Here is a 17544-nt window from a genome sequence, read left to right as displayed (position 1 = left end):
GCCCCGCCTCAAGCACTGTTCCTGCGTCCTCATTGGACATTGTGGGCTGTAGGCTCCACCGCCTCACAGACCCTTTGGCGCCTGCGCGTTGGTGAGGCGTGGGGACGAGCGGGCGTCAGTTGAGGTGCGAAATCAGCCTTCCTATTGGTTCGTGTCAGAGACCCCCCCCGCCTTCCAGACATTTTCATCCAATGGAAGTGCAATGTTCTTCATTTAAACTGAGTATAAAGTCCTGCTTGGTCAAAGGCGAGCCTGCCGCCAGAGTTTTGAACTGTACTGCTTAGATTCGGTTGTTCATCCTCTGCGGATCGACTGGATTGCGGATCGCGATGACCGTCCCCTCCCTGGAGGAGCTGGACTCCTTCAAGTACAGTGACCTGCAGAACTTAGCCAAGAGTCTGGGCCTCCGGGCTAACCTAAGGGTACGGGGCTGGCGGTGCAAGCCGTTGGGCGGGCGGGGTAGGAATTTCGGGGCCTCGGGGAGACGCGCTGCGAAGGGACTGAGCGGGCTGAGGTAGCTGTCCCCGCCCCTGGGGCGGTAGATTTGGTTCACGGTGGTCCCAGTTAGAACTCTGCGAGACGGAAGAGGAGCCAAAGTTTACACCTCCTTTGAGGCTGACTTCTGGGGGCTCACATGGGCCTCTGCTCCGAAAGGGTTGGTTGGCTTGGGTTTTTTAGAAGTACTCTATGATGCTTCTCAGGGCATTGATTAGGAAACGCAGGCCCCCAAAGCCCAAGGAATGCCGGTTAATTTTAAGCGGTTGAACAAATAATTGACTCAGCTTCTGGAAAACTCCAAACAATAACACTTCGGCAAATTGTAATAGTGCCCATAATCTCTTGATATTTTACTGAGGAACCTAACAGAAAAAAATGGCTTTTAGGGGGCCGCCCCTAGTGCATAAATTTTTATAACTCAACCCTCCTGATCTAGCATGATCATTTATTTATTGATCTCTGTTGCGGTGGTCTCTTTCAAAACCCCCAAGGTCTTTGACTCCGAGGCTGCAAGATGTTAGGGGAAAATGTGAAGTTTCAATACGGGATTGGAGTTGTATAGATTCTAGCTGATATTTCCCACATAATACTAATGTGTACTCTGGAGATTTGTCCTGCAGGCTGTGATAGTTACACTGAATGAATGCCTAAATCAGTCATCACAAATGTTTTCGAATGATTTGAACAAAATAATTCAGGCTCAGGTACCTGCTGGGGATGAATGACAAAGGAGTGTCCTTTGGGATGTTTTGGGGCTATAGTGGTTAATGGCTCCCCAATACTTCATGAACAAAACTTTAATTCCTTAGTTTAAATATTTTAGGATTTTTGTTTAATGAATGAAATCTTTTATCCAAGGCTGCATCCCTGAACACTTGGTATTTTGTTCATTTTTGTGCTCATTTTGACCCTTTGGCCTCAGATCCCCTTCTCTCTCCTTCTTTATCTGCATGGATAATTTTCAATTACCCTTCACAGTCTAACCAAAATATCATCACTGACTTGGCGCCTGATCCCCTCCTCTTCATTCCCTTGGCCACATGTCTACGGCTCCAGTAATCCCAGGAACCTCTGTGCTTTTAAACTGATAAGAACAGATACTACACTTGATCTTAGCCAAAAGGCGGAGAAGCGATCTGTGCTTTTAAAGCAGTTTATTTTCAAGTACTCTATTTGAGCACCTGCCAGGTTTCACCTTGCAATCCAGTATGTATGTTATCTTCTCTCCTAAAAGTAAAATTCTTTGAACAGGGATTTCATCCATCCACCTTGGAAGTCTTTACGGCACTAATTGCAGTACATTTTATGTAGGAGATGCTGAATAATTATTTAGAACTATTATTTACAGTTTCTTCTTGGCAGTGCTAGAATAATGCACCAGAAGGTAGTTAGGTTGGCAAGAATTACGTGGAAGTTTCTCACCTGAGTTCAGAGCTCTGGCTAACGTTAAGGCACCACAATTATTTGGATCGCTGAAAAGCTCCGGCAAGTTAGATTTTTTTTCCCTCAAAGTCCTACCTATCATAGTCTCTTGAGGCACTTGATCTGGGGTAGCCAATTAATCAGTTGTCATAGCTCTGGGGTAATATGGTATGTCTTGTCACTACAGAACCCATTGCCTGCCTAGGAATATCTACCACATAGTAGATGTAGATAAATATTTGTTGGAATGTACTATTTCTCAGATGAACTTGACTATATGAGCCTTTATTATACCCAACCAAAGACATTTTTGAGACCATTGAGAAAAATTAAACTTGGTCTAGTGTAAAAGATATTCTTTACTTTTTTGGGTATGATAACGGTATTGTGGTTATGTTTACTTTTTTTAAAAAAGTCCTTATCTCTTGGTAATACATATCAAGTATTTATAGGAGAAATGTTATGGTGCCTGTAAAATTTGCTGTAACATACTCCAAGAAAAGAGGGGGAAACTAGAAGTAAGAACAGTAGAATGTTGATAATTATTGAAATTGGTAATAGATACATGGGGGGGTCAATACACAATTCTCTCTACTTTTGTGTATCTTTGAAATTTTCTGTAATAAGATGCTTTAAATTATTTACTGTTGGTACAGCTCAAGCTCATTAAATCAATTGCCTGTTTAAATTCCAAGAACATAGCAAAAAACTTAATAAATTGCTCTGAGAAATTATCAAAATTTGATTAAAACTTAACAGAACACGAATTTTTTTTTTTTTTTTAAGAGATGCGGTCTCACTCTGTAGCCCAGCTGGAGTGTAGCAGGGCAGTCTCAGCTCACTGCAGCCTTGAACTCTGGGCTTCAGAGATCCTCCAGCCTCAGCCTCCTGAATAGGTGGGACTACAGGTGCCTGCCAACACACCCTGTTTTTTTGTTTGTTTGGTTTTTTTTTTTTTTTTTTGGTAGAGGAGGAGTGGGGTGTCTTGGGCTCCCAAAGTGCTGGGATTACAGGTATGAGCCATCATTTCTGCCCAACAAAATACGATTTAAATAAAGTCCACCAGTATGATATTATTAAAATTACATTTAGCCTGGGCAAGGTGTCTTATGTCTGTAATCCTAGCACTTTGGGAGGCCGAGGAGGGCCAGGAGTTCAAGACCAGCCTGAGCAATACAGGGAGACACCTGTCTTTTAAAAGGGGGAAAAAAAAAAAAAAAGAAGGGAGAAAAGAAAAATTAGCTGGGTGTGTTCGTGTTCCCTGTAGTCTCAGGTGCTCCAGAGGCTGAGGCAGGAGGATAGTTTGAGCCCAGGAGTTTGAGGTTGCAGTGAGCTATGATGATGCCACTGCACTCTAGCTCTGGCAAGAGAGTGAGACCCTGTCTCAAAATAAATAAATAAATTTAGAAGAGAAAATATTAGCTCTTTCTTTTGAGACATTTCTTTTAATGGTAAAGCAAAATGAGGCAGGCAGTTTTTAATATTTATTGTGGGGCCACTGGTCCTTTCCTCTCTCATGCCCTCATTTCCCTTCTTGCAAGCTTAAATTAAATACAAAGATGGCACTATTGCCACTTCCTTGCCTCTCCCGATACTCAGCATGGCAAAGCCCAAGCCTAATTAAACCCAGCTGTGTGCATAATCCTTGCGTAAAGCTATGCAGCTGACTGGCTAGAGAAACCACCTAACTTTGTTGACTTAACTTATTTTAAATGTATGACTCTAAATCTTAAAATGGGCATATGATCCTCCAACATTTTCTTCTTAGTCATTAACTTCCCACTTTTGAGGATAACTATTTCCTATCTTCTCTACTCAACTTGGCTCCCTTCCCTCCCTTGATGACTTTTCCTCATAGGTCATGAAAAAATGGAAGCAATCAGCTGAAAACTACCTCACCCTTCCACCATCAAACCCTCTAGCCGGCCTGCACCTGCACCTGAGTACTCTGCCTTCCCACCCATTATAGTAAGAGGCTGTATCTAAGGCAGCCTTTCCATTTATGCTGAGGATCCTGGGCCCTCTTGCCTCCACTAGGACTACATTCTTGCAGTGAGATCCACTCTTCTGCATCAGTTTCTCCCACTCTGCTGGCTCATTGCCATAAAGCATGCAATCATGTTTTTTTTTTTTTTTTTTTTTGTGAGACAGAATCTCACTCTGTTGCCCAGGCTAGAGTGAGTGCCGTGGCGTCAGCCTAGCTCACAGCAACCTCAAACTCCTGAGCTCAAGCGATCCTCCTGTCTCAGCCTCCCAAGTAGCTGGGACTACAGGCATGCACCACCATGCCCGGCTAATTTTTTCTATATATATTTTTAGCTGTCCATATAATTTCTTTCTATTTTTAGTAGAGATGGGGTCTCGCTCTTGCTCAGGCTGGTCTCGAACTCCTGAGCTCAAATGATCCGCCCACCTCGGCTTCCCAGAGTGCTAGGATTACAGGCGTGAGCCACCGCGCCCGGCCCAATCATGTTTTAATATCATTCATCTTTAAAAAAAAAGAAATCAAAAATCCCATCCTGACCCATGGTCTTCCTCCCATCTATTGCCCCATTTCTCTATTCTTTTCTACTGAAATTACTCTTGTCAAGGCCACCATCTTACAAAGCTTGTGGTCCATCTCTAGCCTTACCCTTGCCTATCAGCAGCATTTGGCATGATTGAACACTCCCGTCTGCTCCAGCCACTTTCTGACTAGATTTCTTTGATATTTCACTCTCTCCTGCCTTACTAGCACTTCTTTCTAGTCTACTTGGCTGGTTCTTCCTCTGCCAGATCTCTAAATGTGGGGTGCCTAGGAGTGTACCTTGGCCTTTTCTCTAATTGTGCTCTCTCCCTTAGTGATCTTGTCCACTCCCATAACTTTAACTTCATCAAGAAGCTAATGCCTCTCAAACCCACATCTCCAATAGGACCTCTCCTCTGAGCTGCTGCTTTGACTGCATGGTTAGTTCCAAACATTGATGATCTATTCTCCATCTCAGTATATGGTTCAGGCCCACTTTGGATCATCCTTGATTCCTCACTTCACTGCTCACACCCACTCATCCTTCTTGGCACTTTCTCCTGAGTACACTTGAAACTGACCTCTGGGCACCATGCCCAATGCTGCAAATCTGGGCCATGGCACTCTCATCTCTTGACCACTGCTTCAGTTTCCATACAGGGCTTCCTGCCTCTACTCTTGCCTCCTGCTAGTATTCTCTTGGTGGTCAGAGTGATATTTAGAACTTAAAACATGTCATTTTCCTGCTCAGTGCCCTCCAATGTCTTCTTTCACATCTAAAATAAAATCTAAACTCTTCCAAATGTAATGAGAGAAGCTTGGTTTGATCCTGATTTGGAGGGAAATTTTTTTAAAAGAAAACAGCTAAAATTGGAGACAAGGAAATTTCATTATGGGCTATGTATTAGGTAATATTGGAAAATTATTACTTTTGTAAGTACGATAATGCATTAGAGGTTATATAGGAGAAACTCCCCTTATCTTTAGGAGATGTGGTTCATGTATTTAGTGGTAAAACATCGTGATGTCTAGAACTTACTTTCACATAGTTTGGCAAGAAATATATATTAATACAGAGAGCAAATACAAGACAATGTTGGCCGGGCGCGGTGGCTCACGCCTGTAATCCTAGCACTCTGGGAGGCCGAGGTGGGCGGATCGTTTGAGCTCAGGAGTTCGAGACCAGCCTGAGCAAGAGCGAGACCCCATCTCTACTAAAAATAGAAAGAAATTATATGGACAGCTAAAAAAATATATATATAGAAAAAAATTAGCCGGGCATGGTGGTGCATGCCTGTAGTCCCAGCTACTCGGGAGGCTGAGACAGTAGGATCGCTTGAGCTCAGGAGTTTGAGGTTGCTGTGAGCTAGGCTGACGCCACGGCACTCACTCTAGCCTGGGCAACAGAGTGAGACTCTGTCTCAAAAAAAAAAAAAAAAAAAACAAGACAATGTTAATGATTGTTGAATCTAGGTGGAGAGTATGAGTGTTTATTACATTATTTTGACTTTTCTATAGGCCTGATATTTTTCTAGTAAATTAGGGGGAAGAAATCCATACTCCTTGCCGTGGCCTATAAATCTACTTGACCCAGCTTCAACTCACCTCTCTGATCTCCCTGCCCTCCACACACCCCAGTGTTCACCATGCTCCAGCCACAGTGGCTATTACTGTCCTTTGACTCATCAGTCCATCTCAGGGCCTCTCTGCTTGGTGTCCCCTCTGCTTGGAGTGCTCTTTCCCCACAACTTCACCTGCTGCCCCTTTCCTCATTCACATCTCAGCTCAAGCCACACCTCAGAGAGGCCCTTTCTGACCATCTTAACTCAGGTAGGTCCCCCCCACCCCAATCACCCAGTTTTATTTTTGCTTTATAGCACCTGATGTCATATCATTTATTTCTAGCTTACTTGGTTAATAGGCTGTTTCCCAACTAGTCCATCACTAGAAGCTCCTGGAGGGCAGACACCTTGTCTGTTTTGTTTACCACTGTCTTTGCTAGTGCCTGGAAGCACAATAAATGCTGTTGAAGGAATGCATGAATACATGCTGATAACTAACATCTCTACCTTCAGCACAGCTCTTGAGTATCAGCCCAGATCATTTAACCTGCTAAATGTCCTTACTTGATTCTGCCACAGGTACCTCACTTCAGCACTCTTGTATGTTTAGTGAGTTGTTTTTTTTTTTTTTTTGAGACAGAGTCTCACTCTGTTGCCTGGGCTAGAGTGCCATGGCATCAGCCTAGCTCATAGCAACCTCAAACTCCTGGGCTCAAGTGATCCTCCTGCCTCAGCCTCCCAAGTAGCTGGGACTACAGGCATGCACTACCATTCCTGGCTAATTTTTTCTATATATTTGTAGTTGTCCAGCTAATTTCTTTCTACTTTCAGTAGAGACGGGGTCTCGCTCTTGCTCAGGCTTGCCTTGAACTCCTGAGCTCAAACGATCCGCCTGCCTCGGCCTCCCAGAGTGCTAGGATTATAGGCATAAGCCACCGCACCCGACCTGGTAACATTCTGATAGTATGTTAAGAAGGTGTTAGAGTCAGAATGATCAAGAATGCCTGAATTCTGCCTTGCCAATCACCTCCTTCTCAGAGAAGACTCTCAAGGGCAGTTCAAGGAACAAGTAGGAAATAAGGTACCACTTTATTACTAGCTGAGATGGTACCTGTTGTGATGCAGAAAATTCTGGTAAAGTGGACTATAAGATGTGGCTTAGGCTCACACCCTAAGCAAAACCTCTCCTGTCCCCTAAAGCCCAAACCAAGTTTCAGGATCTCTGCCATTCTTTACTGGGCACATGGCCAATAAAAAAAGGTATGAGAAGAAAAGAGCCAAGCCCAGTGGCAGGCCCACCTTGAAAAGCATGTCTCTGGCCCTCAACTGTGTGGCTGGGTGGAAGGGAAGAAAAGGGAACCCAACCAATATACTTGACCTTTTAAAGCACAGGAAAATGTAACTAATCAGATCAGTATTCCTCTTTCAAGAAAGAACAAGAAGGGAAGCTTTCCTAAGATAGGAAGAGAAGCTCGGAGTTCCCTTCCCACCAGGGACCTTTTGCATTCCACATCTTAGGGACCCTTACCACGTCCCACCAGCTGCCCAAGCCAGAAACCTGGGCATAACAAAGTTTCCCTGTTCTTCAACTCCCACGTTTGCACTGATTTTACTTCCTAAGCAGGTTTTGACTCCGTGCTGCCTTAGCCCTGCTCTACTTCAGGCCAGCATCTCTGGTTTCCTACAACAGCCTCCTAGCTGTTTCCCTGTCTTCAATCTTATCCCCGTTGAATGCATCCTGCACATTGTGAAACCAGAGTGATCGTTCTGAGTAATCTGAAACTGGTCACCCACAGCCCTGCTGCAAACTCCTCAAAGACTGCCCTTTTCCCTAAGGGTAAAGTTCACACTCTTAAAAGGTTTGCAAGGCCTGGCAAGGTCAGGCCCCTGCCCACTTTCCCAACATTATTTTTCACCATCCCTTCCAATAGCTCCATGCTCCAGCCGCGCTGAACTTAAGTTCTTCAAACTTCACCATTGGCATTTCCTTGCTGTGCTAGTTCTCTACCCTTTTCTCTATTTCTGACTCTTCTTCATTTTTTGGATCTCAGCAGCTAGAGACAACACATCTTTATCCGAGAACTGGCCTGGGCCAAGCCCACCTATGTTCTCTCACAGCCTGAGCCTCCTGCCTTGGGTACTTACCCCACTGTATTGCAATTGCCTCTCTCCTTGTCTGACTTTCCCACTCAGGCATGAAATTCCTTAGGACAGGGACCAGTTTATCTAGGTCATAGTTCTAGACCTACAGCCTGACAAGAGTACATTTGAATACAAAAACAGCAGAAAATGTTCAATGTATCTTTCCTGTTTATTGATTTTTGCAGGCAGACAAGTTGTTAAAAGCCTTAAAAGCCCACCTTAAACATGAAGCAAAAAAAGAAAATGAGAATCAGGTGAGTAATGTTTTTCATCATCACCTATTAGCTAACAGAACAATCATATTGAGGTAATGAGCAATTAACACATAATTAGTGATGATTTAAGACATGCTGTTTATTACCAAAGAGATCATTATTGGTAATAATGCCAGGGACTGAATCCTTTCATAATAACCATTTGTTATGAATGGTAAAACTGCCTCGAGGCAAGTAATCTGTCTGATAAGATGTTCTTATATGAATGCAAAGGCTAAGTACTAGTTGCCAAATGTGATGAGAGATGGCATGATGAGTACGGAGGCAACTGGATTTGAAGGGAAGTAACTGGATTTGAAGTCAGAAAGCCCCAAGTGAAGTAGCAGCTCTTTCTTTCTTGTGACCTTGGAAAACTGAAACTCCTCTTTTAAATGGAAATAATATCTGCTGTGCTGAATTGAGTGTTGTGAGAATCAAATGAAGTAGGGATTGTGAAAGTCACTTACTTGTAAGTTGTAAACCACTGCTCATGGGGGAGATTGTCATGGCTGCTTCCGACCGGTGCCAAAGGTTTTTCGTAAGTCATGACACATAAATCGATCAAGGGCCAGGATTCTTAACTTGAAATAGAGGGAAATGTTGAAAGGCCTTAAGGACTGAGCCTTGGAAAGATTGATTATATATCTGAAAGTGAAGGTAAATATAAACATGAACTGAAAATCCAACTTCTTCCTCTGTTTTCTAATTTATAAACATTTAAAAATTTTACAAGAACAGGATGTGACAATCAAAATTCAATCAGATACAGGATTCCTAAGTGGTGAATCTGTTAATAATGAGCTTAGACAGGTGAAAAGACTTGATGTAGACATCACTTGGGTAAATCAAGTGATTCTTATTTAAGAATACAGAAGAAGTCAGCAAAGTCCAGATACATGGCAAAGAGATCCTCAGTGTTACCTAGGATAGACAGATGTATAAGCTTCCGGACCCCAAGATCATCATCTGAGAAGTGTACAGTTGTATATTATATTTAAGTGAGGGTGACAGTGGATCTTCTCAAAGCCTTATATATATGAGTTGTAACAGTTCTGACTATGTTAGTCTGGATGTGTGCTGGCCATTGCCTCAACTGAAGCAGGTATGCCTTCTTCAGTCTTAGATTTAGACAAGTGAATTAGAGGGTACGTCATGGTCCATTCAGGATTGAACATACTGCTCCCTGATCATTGTCAGACTCCCAGACTGACATAACATACCGTGGTTTGGGTGCATGGGATTAAAATAAGACATCTCTGGGAGTCACAATAACAGGTATTTAAACCAATTACAGGACCTATCTTATACTTCACTACTATGGGGTGGTGGGGGATACTTTTAAAGTGGGATCCAGATAGGATTTTTCTATTCTCACGTAAAAATTCCTGCTCCTTTGAAATTTATGCTCACCTATTCTAGTCTCTTATTTGCTGACCTCCTAGTTGCTCTCTAGTGTTCCCTGTCTCATTGTCTTCATTGCCTTATGTCCAGACCTTATTTTGGGTGAGTTCAAAGGTCCGTCTGTTTGTATCTTTACTACCTTGGCCTTGTTGTTCCTTAACTCTAGTGATCTTTGTTTCTACTCTTCGTCAGCCATCCACTTCTTTGGGCATATCCTGGACCTTACATCTCTTGGAACTATTCCACTTTTGTAATATTTCACCTCTGTCTAAGGCCTTCCGCTCTTTATTCTTTTACTCCTAACACACATATTTTATATTGTGGTTCTCAGCTCAGTATGTAGAGGAGAATCATTAACTTTGATACTTAGAATGAATAACTGACAGCAATTGAGAAGTAAAAGAAAAACAAGAGGTACAGAGACACATAAAGATGCTAATATCTGTGACTTACAGGATATATTGCCTGTAGTGGAACAAGATTTAAAGGTATATCTATAGGTGCAAAGGTAACTAATAGAGTGACTGAAATGGTGTAATTCTATTAGGAAGAAGATAGCAACATGAGAGTACCAATAAGCTAAATTTTAGCACATGATAGGCACTAAAATAGCTGTTGAAAATACAAATATCCCATCAGCAAATCACTAGTGATATATTAAATAACCACCTGAATTTAAACCTTACAAATAGCAAGGGTGGGCAGAGAACCAATTGCTTTTCATTATAATCTCTTCTTTAGTGTTTGATTTAATTTTTTTAGCCATGTGTATGTATTAGTTTATTTCAAAAAATTAGAATTTACTTAAAATACAAAAACATCAAAACCAAATCAAGCCTTTCCTTTATAGTTTCTAGGTAAGATAATATGCCTTCCTCAGACTCATGATAATATATTCACCTATTTTTTTTCTAGTGCTTTTAAGCTTTTACTTTTAACATTTATATCTTCATCCAGATTTCATTTTGGTGTGAGAGAACAACCAATTTTTCGAGCCACCAAAAATATTAAAAACGTTGTTAGTTTTCCCCACATCATGTGTTGAATAATGAATCCAATCTTCCCCCACTAATATGAAGTGCAACCATTATCATACAATGATTTCTTACATAAGCAGGTCTGTTTTGGATGTTCTGGTACCTGACCACACTGTTTTCATATTGCAGCATTTTACTTTTAGTTTATGGTAATTCAAGTGCTTTTCACCTTACTCCATTATTTTTACCTTTGATAAGTTACTTTGGGCTCTCAAAGGTTTAGTTTCCCCATCTGTGAACTGGGGATAATAACAATACCTATCTCATAGGCTTTAAGGAATAAATGAGATAATGCACATAAATACTTAACCCAGTAAAGTTGTAATGCTAGCTATAATATTATTAGCTAATAACACAGTGCTTGGCACATAGTGTATATTCAATAAATTAATGCACTTTTAATAATTGTCTTAATTTATTCCCACTAAGACAACTTGGAATGCTTTCTCGACTTAGTTCATTATCTCAGATTATTAAATGTGATTGTTTCTTTTTAAATACTCTGTAATTCTTATCCCTGCCTATAATTTATTGCTAGAGAGTTTAAAAAATTATCTTTTGTATGTGCCATGTTTTTTATTCAGTTTAAATTCTGATTCTTCCTAAGCATTATACCTCTGTACATAGGATGTGGCAGATTAATGTCTCTCTTTTCAGGATGAAAGTCAAACTTCTGCATCCTCTTGTGAGGAGACTGAGATACAGATTAACAATCAGGAGCAAGGTGAGAGAGAGCCAGCTGGCCACGTCACCAAAACGAGGAGAAGGCGCAAGACAGTCCATGGGAACCCTGACTCCCAGGTGAACGGAAGTGTACAAACTGAACATAAGCCACCACCTGTGCCAAACTGGCATATTCTTAAGGAGATTCCTTTTTAAATTTCCTTATGATAACAGGTGGTTGCAAGTTCACTGTGTGCGATAAGCTCCATGAAGGCCCAGGCCCAAGTCTAGCTGCTCAACACACCCCAAGGCCTGACTCAAGAAGTACTTCTTAAGTATTAAGCACAAACAATTATTTGAATAAATAGGTACTTTCATTAAGTGTTCACTGAAACTAGGTGTAGTAAATAAGAAGAGAAACCAACATCAACTATGATTTTTTTCATTTAATTCTCTTTCCTAAATTGACCGCTGCCTGGTGATCACCATGTACTTAGTCTTTCAGCACTATGGTCATGTGATTAGTGGGGGGCTTCCCTCATTTGCTTTGATTAGATTCTGATTTTATTGTTCTGTCTTATCCTTCCATTTAACTTTTACCCAACACAGTCTTAATTTTTTATTTTCTAGCTTCATATAGTCCTTTGGTTAGTAGACTATCTAGGTCTATTTGTATTAGCTTATCATCCCTAAGAGAGCTAATTTTACCATTTCTTTTATGCCTTCCAGTGTTCCCTAATGTCTCTCTCCTATTCCTAAATTTACATTCTCTTGATACTTGGTGAGGCAGAGACTCAAATCCACCACTCAGAAGTCTCATTCTCCTATTTTTATTCCTTTAGCCTCTTCCCCCCTTCATTTTGGCACCTATGTTTGTAAGACAGCAATTACTTATCATCTAAATCTTTTATTTCCTTTTAAAATTAGCAGGATCATTCAGAGATAAAAATAAGTGATCCCACTGAATTCCAGAATTGTGAAAAGCAGGAAAACCAAGATCTCAGCTCTACTCCTTCTCCATCAGATGAGAGCCAAGGAGCTGAGAATTCAGTTTCCTCAGGAAAAAGTGGAATAAATGGTATGCCAAGTAACATTTAAAAAAAAAATTGCTAGTTATAGCCATGTACATTAGTTTCCTAGGACTACTATAATAAGATACCACAAACTGGGTAGCCTAAGACAACAGAAATTGATTGTCTCATACTTTTAGAGGCTAGAACAATAGCAATTGATTCTCTCATAGTTCTAGAGGCTAGAAGTCCAAAATCACGGTGTCAGTAGAGCCATGCTTCTCTGAGACACTGGGTAGAATCCTTCCTTGCCTTTCCCTGACCTGTGATGCTTATCGATGCCTGGTGTTCCTTGGCTTGCAGCTGCATGGCTCCACTCTCTGCTTCTGTTATCACATGGCATTCTCTCTAGGTATATCTGTCTTAAAAGTGCTCCAGTCTGGGCACAGTGGTTCACACCTATAATCCCAGCACATTGGGAGGCTGAGGCAAGACGATTTTTCGAGCCCAGGAGTTCAAGACCAGCCTGAGCAGAGCGAGACCTCCATCTCTACAAAACAGAGAAAAATTAGCTGGTGTGGTGGCATGTGCCTGTCGTCCCAACTACCTGGGAGTCTGAGGCAAGAAGATCCCTTGAACCCAGGAGTTCGAGGTTGCAGTGAGCAGGCCACTGCACTCTAGCCTGGGAGACAGCAAGACCCTGTCTCAAAACTAACTAACTAACTAACTTACTAACTAACTAAATAAATAAGTGGTGTGGTGGCACATACCTGTAGTCCTAGTTACTCAGGAGGTTGAGGCAAGACAATTGCTTGAGCCCAGGACTTCAACGCCAGCCAGGGCAACATAGCGAGACCTGTCTCTTTAAAAATAAATAGGTATACAATCAGAGAACCAGAGGAAATATGCCAAAATGCTAATGGTGTTTCTTTGGCTGTTGGGATTTTGTGATTTTCATCACTCTAGTTATAACAATAACATGTTCATTGTAAAAATTCTGAAAAAGTTTTATTTAACTTTCTGGTATGTTTATATAACTTCTATACAGACAGCATAAAATTTCTGTCCATTTGAAGCTTATAAGCTAATATGGTAGTAATGCTATAATTCTTTGTGTTCCTTATGTACCATTTCTACCACCACTTTGAGAGAGCCTACAATATAAAAATGCTCTGTTTACTTACAGACATTTCTGAAATTTTTGGAAATCCTTCTTAGTTCTGTCTCTTTGGATTTAGGTAATGAAGATTCAAAGGTATCTTCAGAAAGAAAGAAGGCTCCCTACAGAAATGAATTCTACAAACGTGGAAAAAACAAAAGAACTGCAGTCACTACTCCAAGTAAGTTTTATACACAAAGATACATAAAGTAATGATTGGCCCACTTTAGACTGATGTTGGAAAGGAACAGCTAAAAGTTTACATACTGAAACTAGGGTTTGCATTCTCGTTCTCTCATTTTCTAGCTTTGAGATCTTGAGCAACTTATCCTCAATAAACCTACTTCCTCAGTGTAAAGTGGAAATAATTTTGCTACAGTACATATTTCTTCAGGTTGATATATAGATTAATTGAGAATATTTTTTCTACTATTGATTACCTAGCACTGCAAATAGCCCATATCCAGGATTTAGTAAATATCTGATGCATGAGACAGGCATGATGGTGTGCGTCTTTTTTTTTGGCGGTCTCACTCTGTTGCCCGGGCTAGAGTGCCGTGGCGTCAGCCTAGCTCACTGTAACCTCAAACTCTTGGGCTCAAGCAATCATACTGCCTCAGCCTCTCAAGTAACTGGGACTACAGGCATGTGCCACCATGCCCGTCTAGTTTTTTCTATTTTTTTTTAGTTGTCCGGTTAATTTCTTTCTGTTTTTTAGTAGAAGCGGGGTCTCGCTTTTGCTCAGGCTGGTCTCCAACTCCTGACCTCGAGTGATCCTCCCTCCTTGGCCTCCCAGAGTGCTAGGATTACAGGCGTGAGCCACCACGCCCGCCGATGGTGTGTATCTTGTAGTCCCAGCTACTCAAGAGGCTGAGGCGGAAAGATCACTTTGTGCATAGGAGTTCAAGGTCACAGTGAGCTGTGATCGCACCACTGCACTCCAGCCTGGGTGACACACAAAATCCTATCTTTTTTTTTTTTTTTTTTTTTTTTTTTTTTTTTGAGACAGAGTCTCTCTCTGTTGCCCAGGCTAGAGTGAGTGCCGTGGCATCAGCCTAGCTCACAGCAACCTCAAACTCCTGAGCTCAAGGGATCCTCCTGTCTCAGCCTCCCGAGTAGCTGGGACTACAGGCATGTGCCACTATGCCCGGCTAATTTTTTCTATATATATTTTTAGCTGTCCATATAATTTCTTTCTATTTTTAGTAGAGATGGGGTCTCACTCTTGCTCAGGCTGGTCTCGAACTCCTGAGCTCAAACGATCCGCCCACCTCGGCCTCCCAGAGTGCTAGGATTACAGGCGTGAGCCACCGCGCCCGGCCAAGATCCTATCTTTAAAAAGAAAAATCTGATGAACGAATGTCTATGAAGTACTTGACATAAAGCCCACCTTATAATAGTTTCTTATAAATCTAAGGGGCTCCATTTTTGGATGTGTAATTCTTCACTATCTTATATTGCTAGAACGCTGCTTGGCACGTAGAGTGTTGATTGTTATATATTTAATGTAGTTAGAATGCTGTTGATCATATATTAGAGATTCAATTGATGTTTATATACTTAATACTGCCTGCCTTGGCCTGTCTTACATTGTTTGAGATAAGGATGGTTTTTATTTTATTTTATTTTTTTGAGACAGAGTCTCACTCTGTTGCCTGGGCTAGAGTTCCATGGTATCAGCCTAGCTCACGGCAACCTCAAACTCCTGGGCTCAAGCAATCCTCCTGCCTCAGCCTCCTGAGTAGCTAGGGCTGCAGGCATGCTCTACCATGCCCGGCTAATTTTTTCTGGTTTTAGTAGAGATGGGAATCTCGCTCTTTCTCAGGCTGGTCTTGAACTCCTGACCTCAAGCGATTCTCCCACCTTGGCCTCCCAGAATGCTAGGATTACAGGCATGAGCCACCACACCCAGCTGGTTTTTACAGTTTTAAAGTTTTAAAAAAAGAATAACGAGATAGAGACCATACCATACATTGCCACAAAGCCTAAAATACTTTTTATCTAGCCCTTTACAGAAAAAGTTTGTGAGTCCTTGGCATAGAGCTTTCTAAGCATTATAGAATATCAAATTTATGTTGGTTAAATAAAATCCGTTTGACTAATTGGAGAAGATAAATCTGTTACTCTTATTCTCTGGACCAATCCAAGATGTCAGGTAGTACAATGGACAGAGAGCAAATGTTTAGTTAAAAGGTGAATATGTTTTGCCCCTGATTTTCCAAAAACTAAGTATTTTGAAGTTACAGTTTTGGCAAAAATTATGTTGAAATTGAATGTCAGGGATGCAAAGAAGAGGATAAGTGTTACCAGAAAAACACAAGAAGTAAATGAGTGGATTTTGTCTTGTTATTAATTTTCATATTTGGGGGGAACATTCTAGACTTTAAGAAGCTTCATGAGGCTCATTTTAAGGAAATGGAGTCCATTGATCAATATATGGAGAGAAAAAAGAAACACTTTGAAGAACACAATTTGGTTAATGAACTGAAGGTATGTAGATAAAATTATGTTCTTACTGGGACTAAACTGTTTAATTTTAATGCATGAACTGTATAACACCATGGTTAATACAGCCAGTTTTCTATTTCTTTATCAATGGAATGGATTTGTTTGGGCTTAACATATCTTTATCTTAAAATTGCTTTCTACAACCTTAAGAATTTTCAAAACCCTCCAAATAAAGCAGTGAATCCTCACTGTGAAGAACTAATTCCAAAGTGCTAATAAGTCATTCTGTATTCCATGTTCAGACATTTTGCCTATCTCTTTCATTGAGAATGGACTAGCTTGTGGCTGAAGCCATCTTCTTTCTCTTCTCTCTCACCTAAAGGAAATTGGAGTGATTAATAGTGGCTAACCTAAAGTTTTTCTATGTTAACAGGTCCCTTGGGGGCCTTCAATCCAAGTCCTCCTGGACTCAAAGCCCCCTCAGGTAGAAAGTGATAAAATCAACCCTGAGGTTGAGTTAGCAGGGTAGTGAGTTGATGACATCCTAGGAAGTTGATGTTATTGGTATCTGGTGTTAAGGGTGTACCAAATGGAGGGTGAGAAACATTTATTTTAGAATTTAATAATATATAACAAGCTGCCTATTTCTCAAAAAGAATTTAAGGCAGTTTGTGGTATTAAACATAAAACTTTTTTGGTTTTATTTTTTCTTTATCCTGTTTATAGAACAGTTGTCACCAAGAGATAAACTATCAGTCACTCACTGGAGTTTTGAGTTTTCCGGCAACTAGCGCCAAGAGGGAAACACTGGGTGCTAAGTTCTAAATGATTTGTTTATGAGATTAGGGTCTTGCTATGTTGCCAATGCTCCCAGCCTGAAGAAATATCATTTCTTTCATGATTATATGTTACATGTTGGTTATATAGTTATAAATCCTTCTATGTTATAATTGCTTGTTTTTCTGTGGATTTACTTTTTATTTTTTCTCTTGCCAATTCTTATTTGTTTATATTAATGGTATATATTATATATTATACATACTTTCCCATAGTTTATCTTTTAACTATATTAATGGTGTCTTACCTTGAGGAAGGTCTTATTTCTGTTTTAGTTAAATTTATTCAAGTTTTCCTTTTAAGGCTGAGTTTTTCATCATGCTTAGTAAGGCATTGCCTGTCCCAAGATTATTAAAATATGCTCTTATATTTATTTCTATTCTTCCCTGGTTTTAATCCTTAACCCACTTTTTTTTATATGTCAATTTCAGTTGTCCTATCTCGGTAAGGAGTTACATTTCTTCTGCTTGTAACAGATCTTAGACTGATAATAGTAAAATATTCAATTACTCTTTGTGCCTTGACAATATCTAAAAGCTATAACCTAAGTGGAACCCTTCATAACAATTTCAAAGTGAGCATTTCTTTCCCTCCCTTTTTTTTCT

At 40.7% G+C, this 17544-nt stretch overlaps 1 protein-coding gene and 1 pseudogene across 6 annotated transcripts in view; one reads left to right on the top strand and one right to left on the bottom strand.

The window, feature by feature from the left end:
• Positions 1 to 64: 64 nt before the first annotated feature.
• Positions 65 to 17544, top strand: part of NUSAP1 (nucleolar and spindle associated protein 1) — a 29189-nt gene continuing 11709 nt past the window's right edge. For 2 of the 6 annotated variants that reach the window (XM_069461287.1, XM_069461268.1), the window contains exons 1-6: positions 65 to 422; positions 8316 to 8384; positions 11480 to 11623; positions 12416 to 12551; positions 13734 to 13835; positions 16035 to 16144. In XM_069461287.1, coding sequence (XP_069317388.1) covers positions 330 to 422; positions 8316 to 8384; positions 11480 to 11623; positions 12416 to 12551; positions 13734 to 13835; positions 16035 to 16144 — 654 coding nt within the window. In that variant the 5' untranslated portion in view covers positions 65 to 329. Of the gene's footprint in view, positions 423 to 8315; positions 8385 to 11479; positions 11624 to 12412; positions 12552 to 13733; positions 13836 to 16034; positions 16145 to 17544 lie in introns of all 6 variants that reach the window. The other 4 variants (XM_069461278.1, XM_069461258.1, XM_069461297.1 and 1 more) reach the window with 3 other exon arrangements.
• LOC138380954 (U2 spliceosomal RNA) lies at positions 1544 to 1634 on the bottom strand (annotated as a pseudogene).

This window comes from Eulemur rufifrons, chromosome 2, assembly GCF_041146395.1.
Source record: "Eulemur rufifrons isolate Redbay chromosome 2, OSU_ERuf_1, whole genome shotgun sequence".
Classification (NCBI taxonomy): Eukaryota; Metazoa; Chordata; class Mammalia; order Primates; family Lemuridae; genus Eulemur; species Eulemur rufifrons.
The sequence above is the reverse complement of the archived record's forward strand: the minus strand, read 5'-3'. Positions and strand labels throughout refer to the sequence as shown.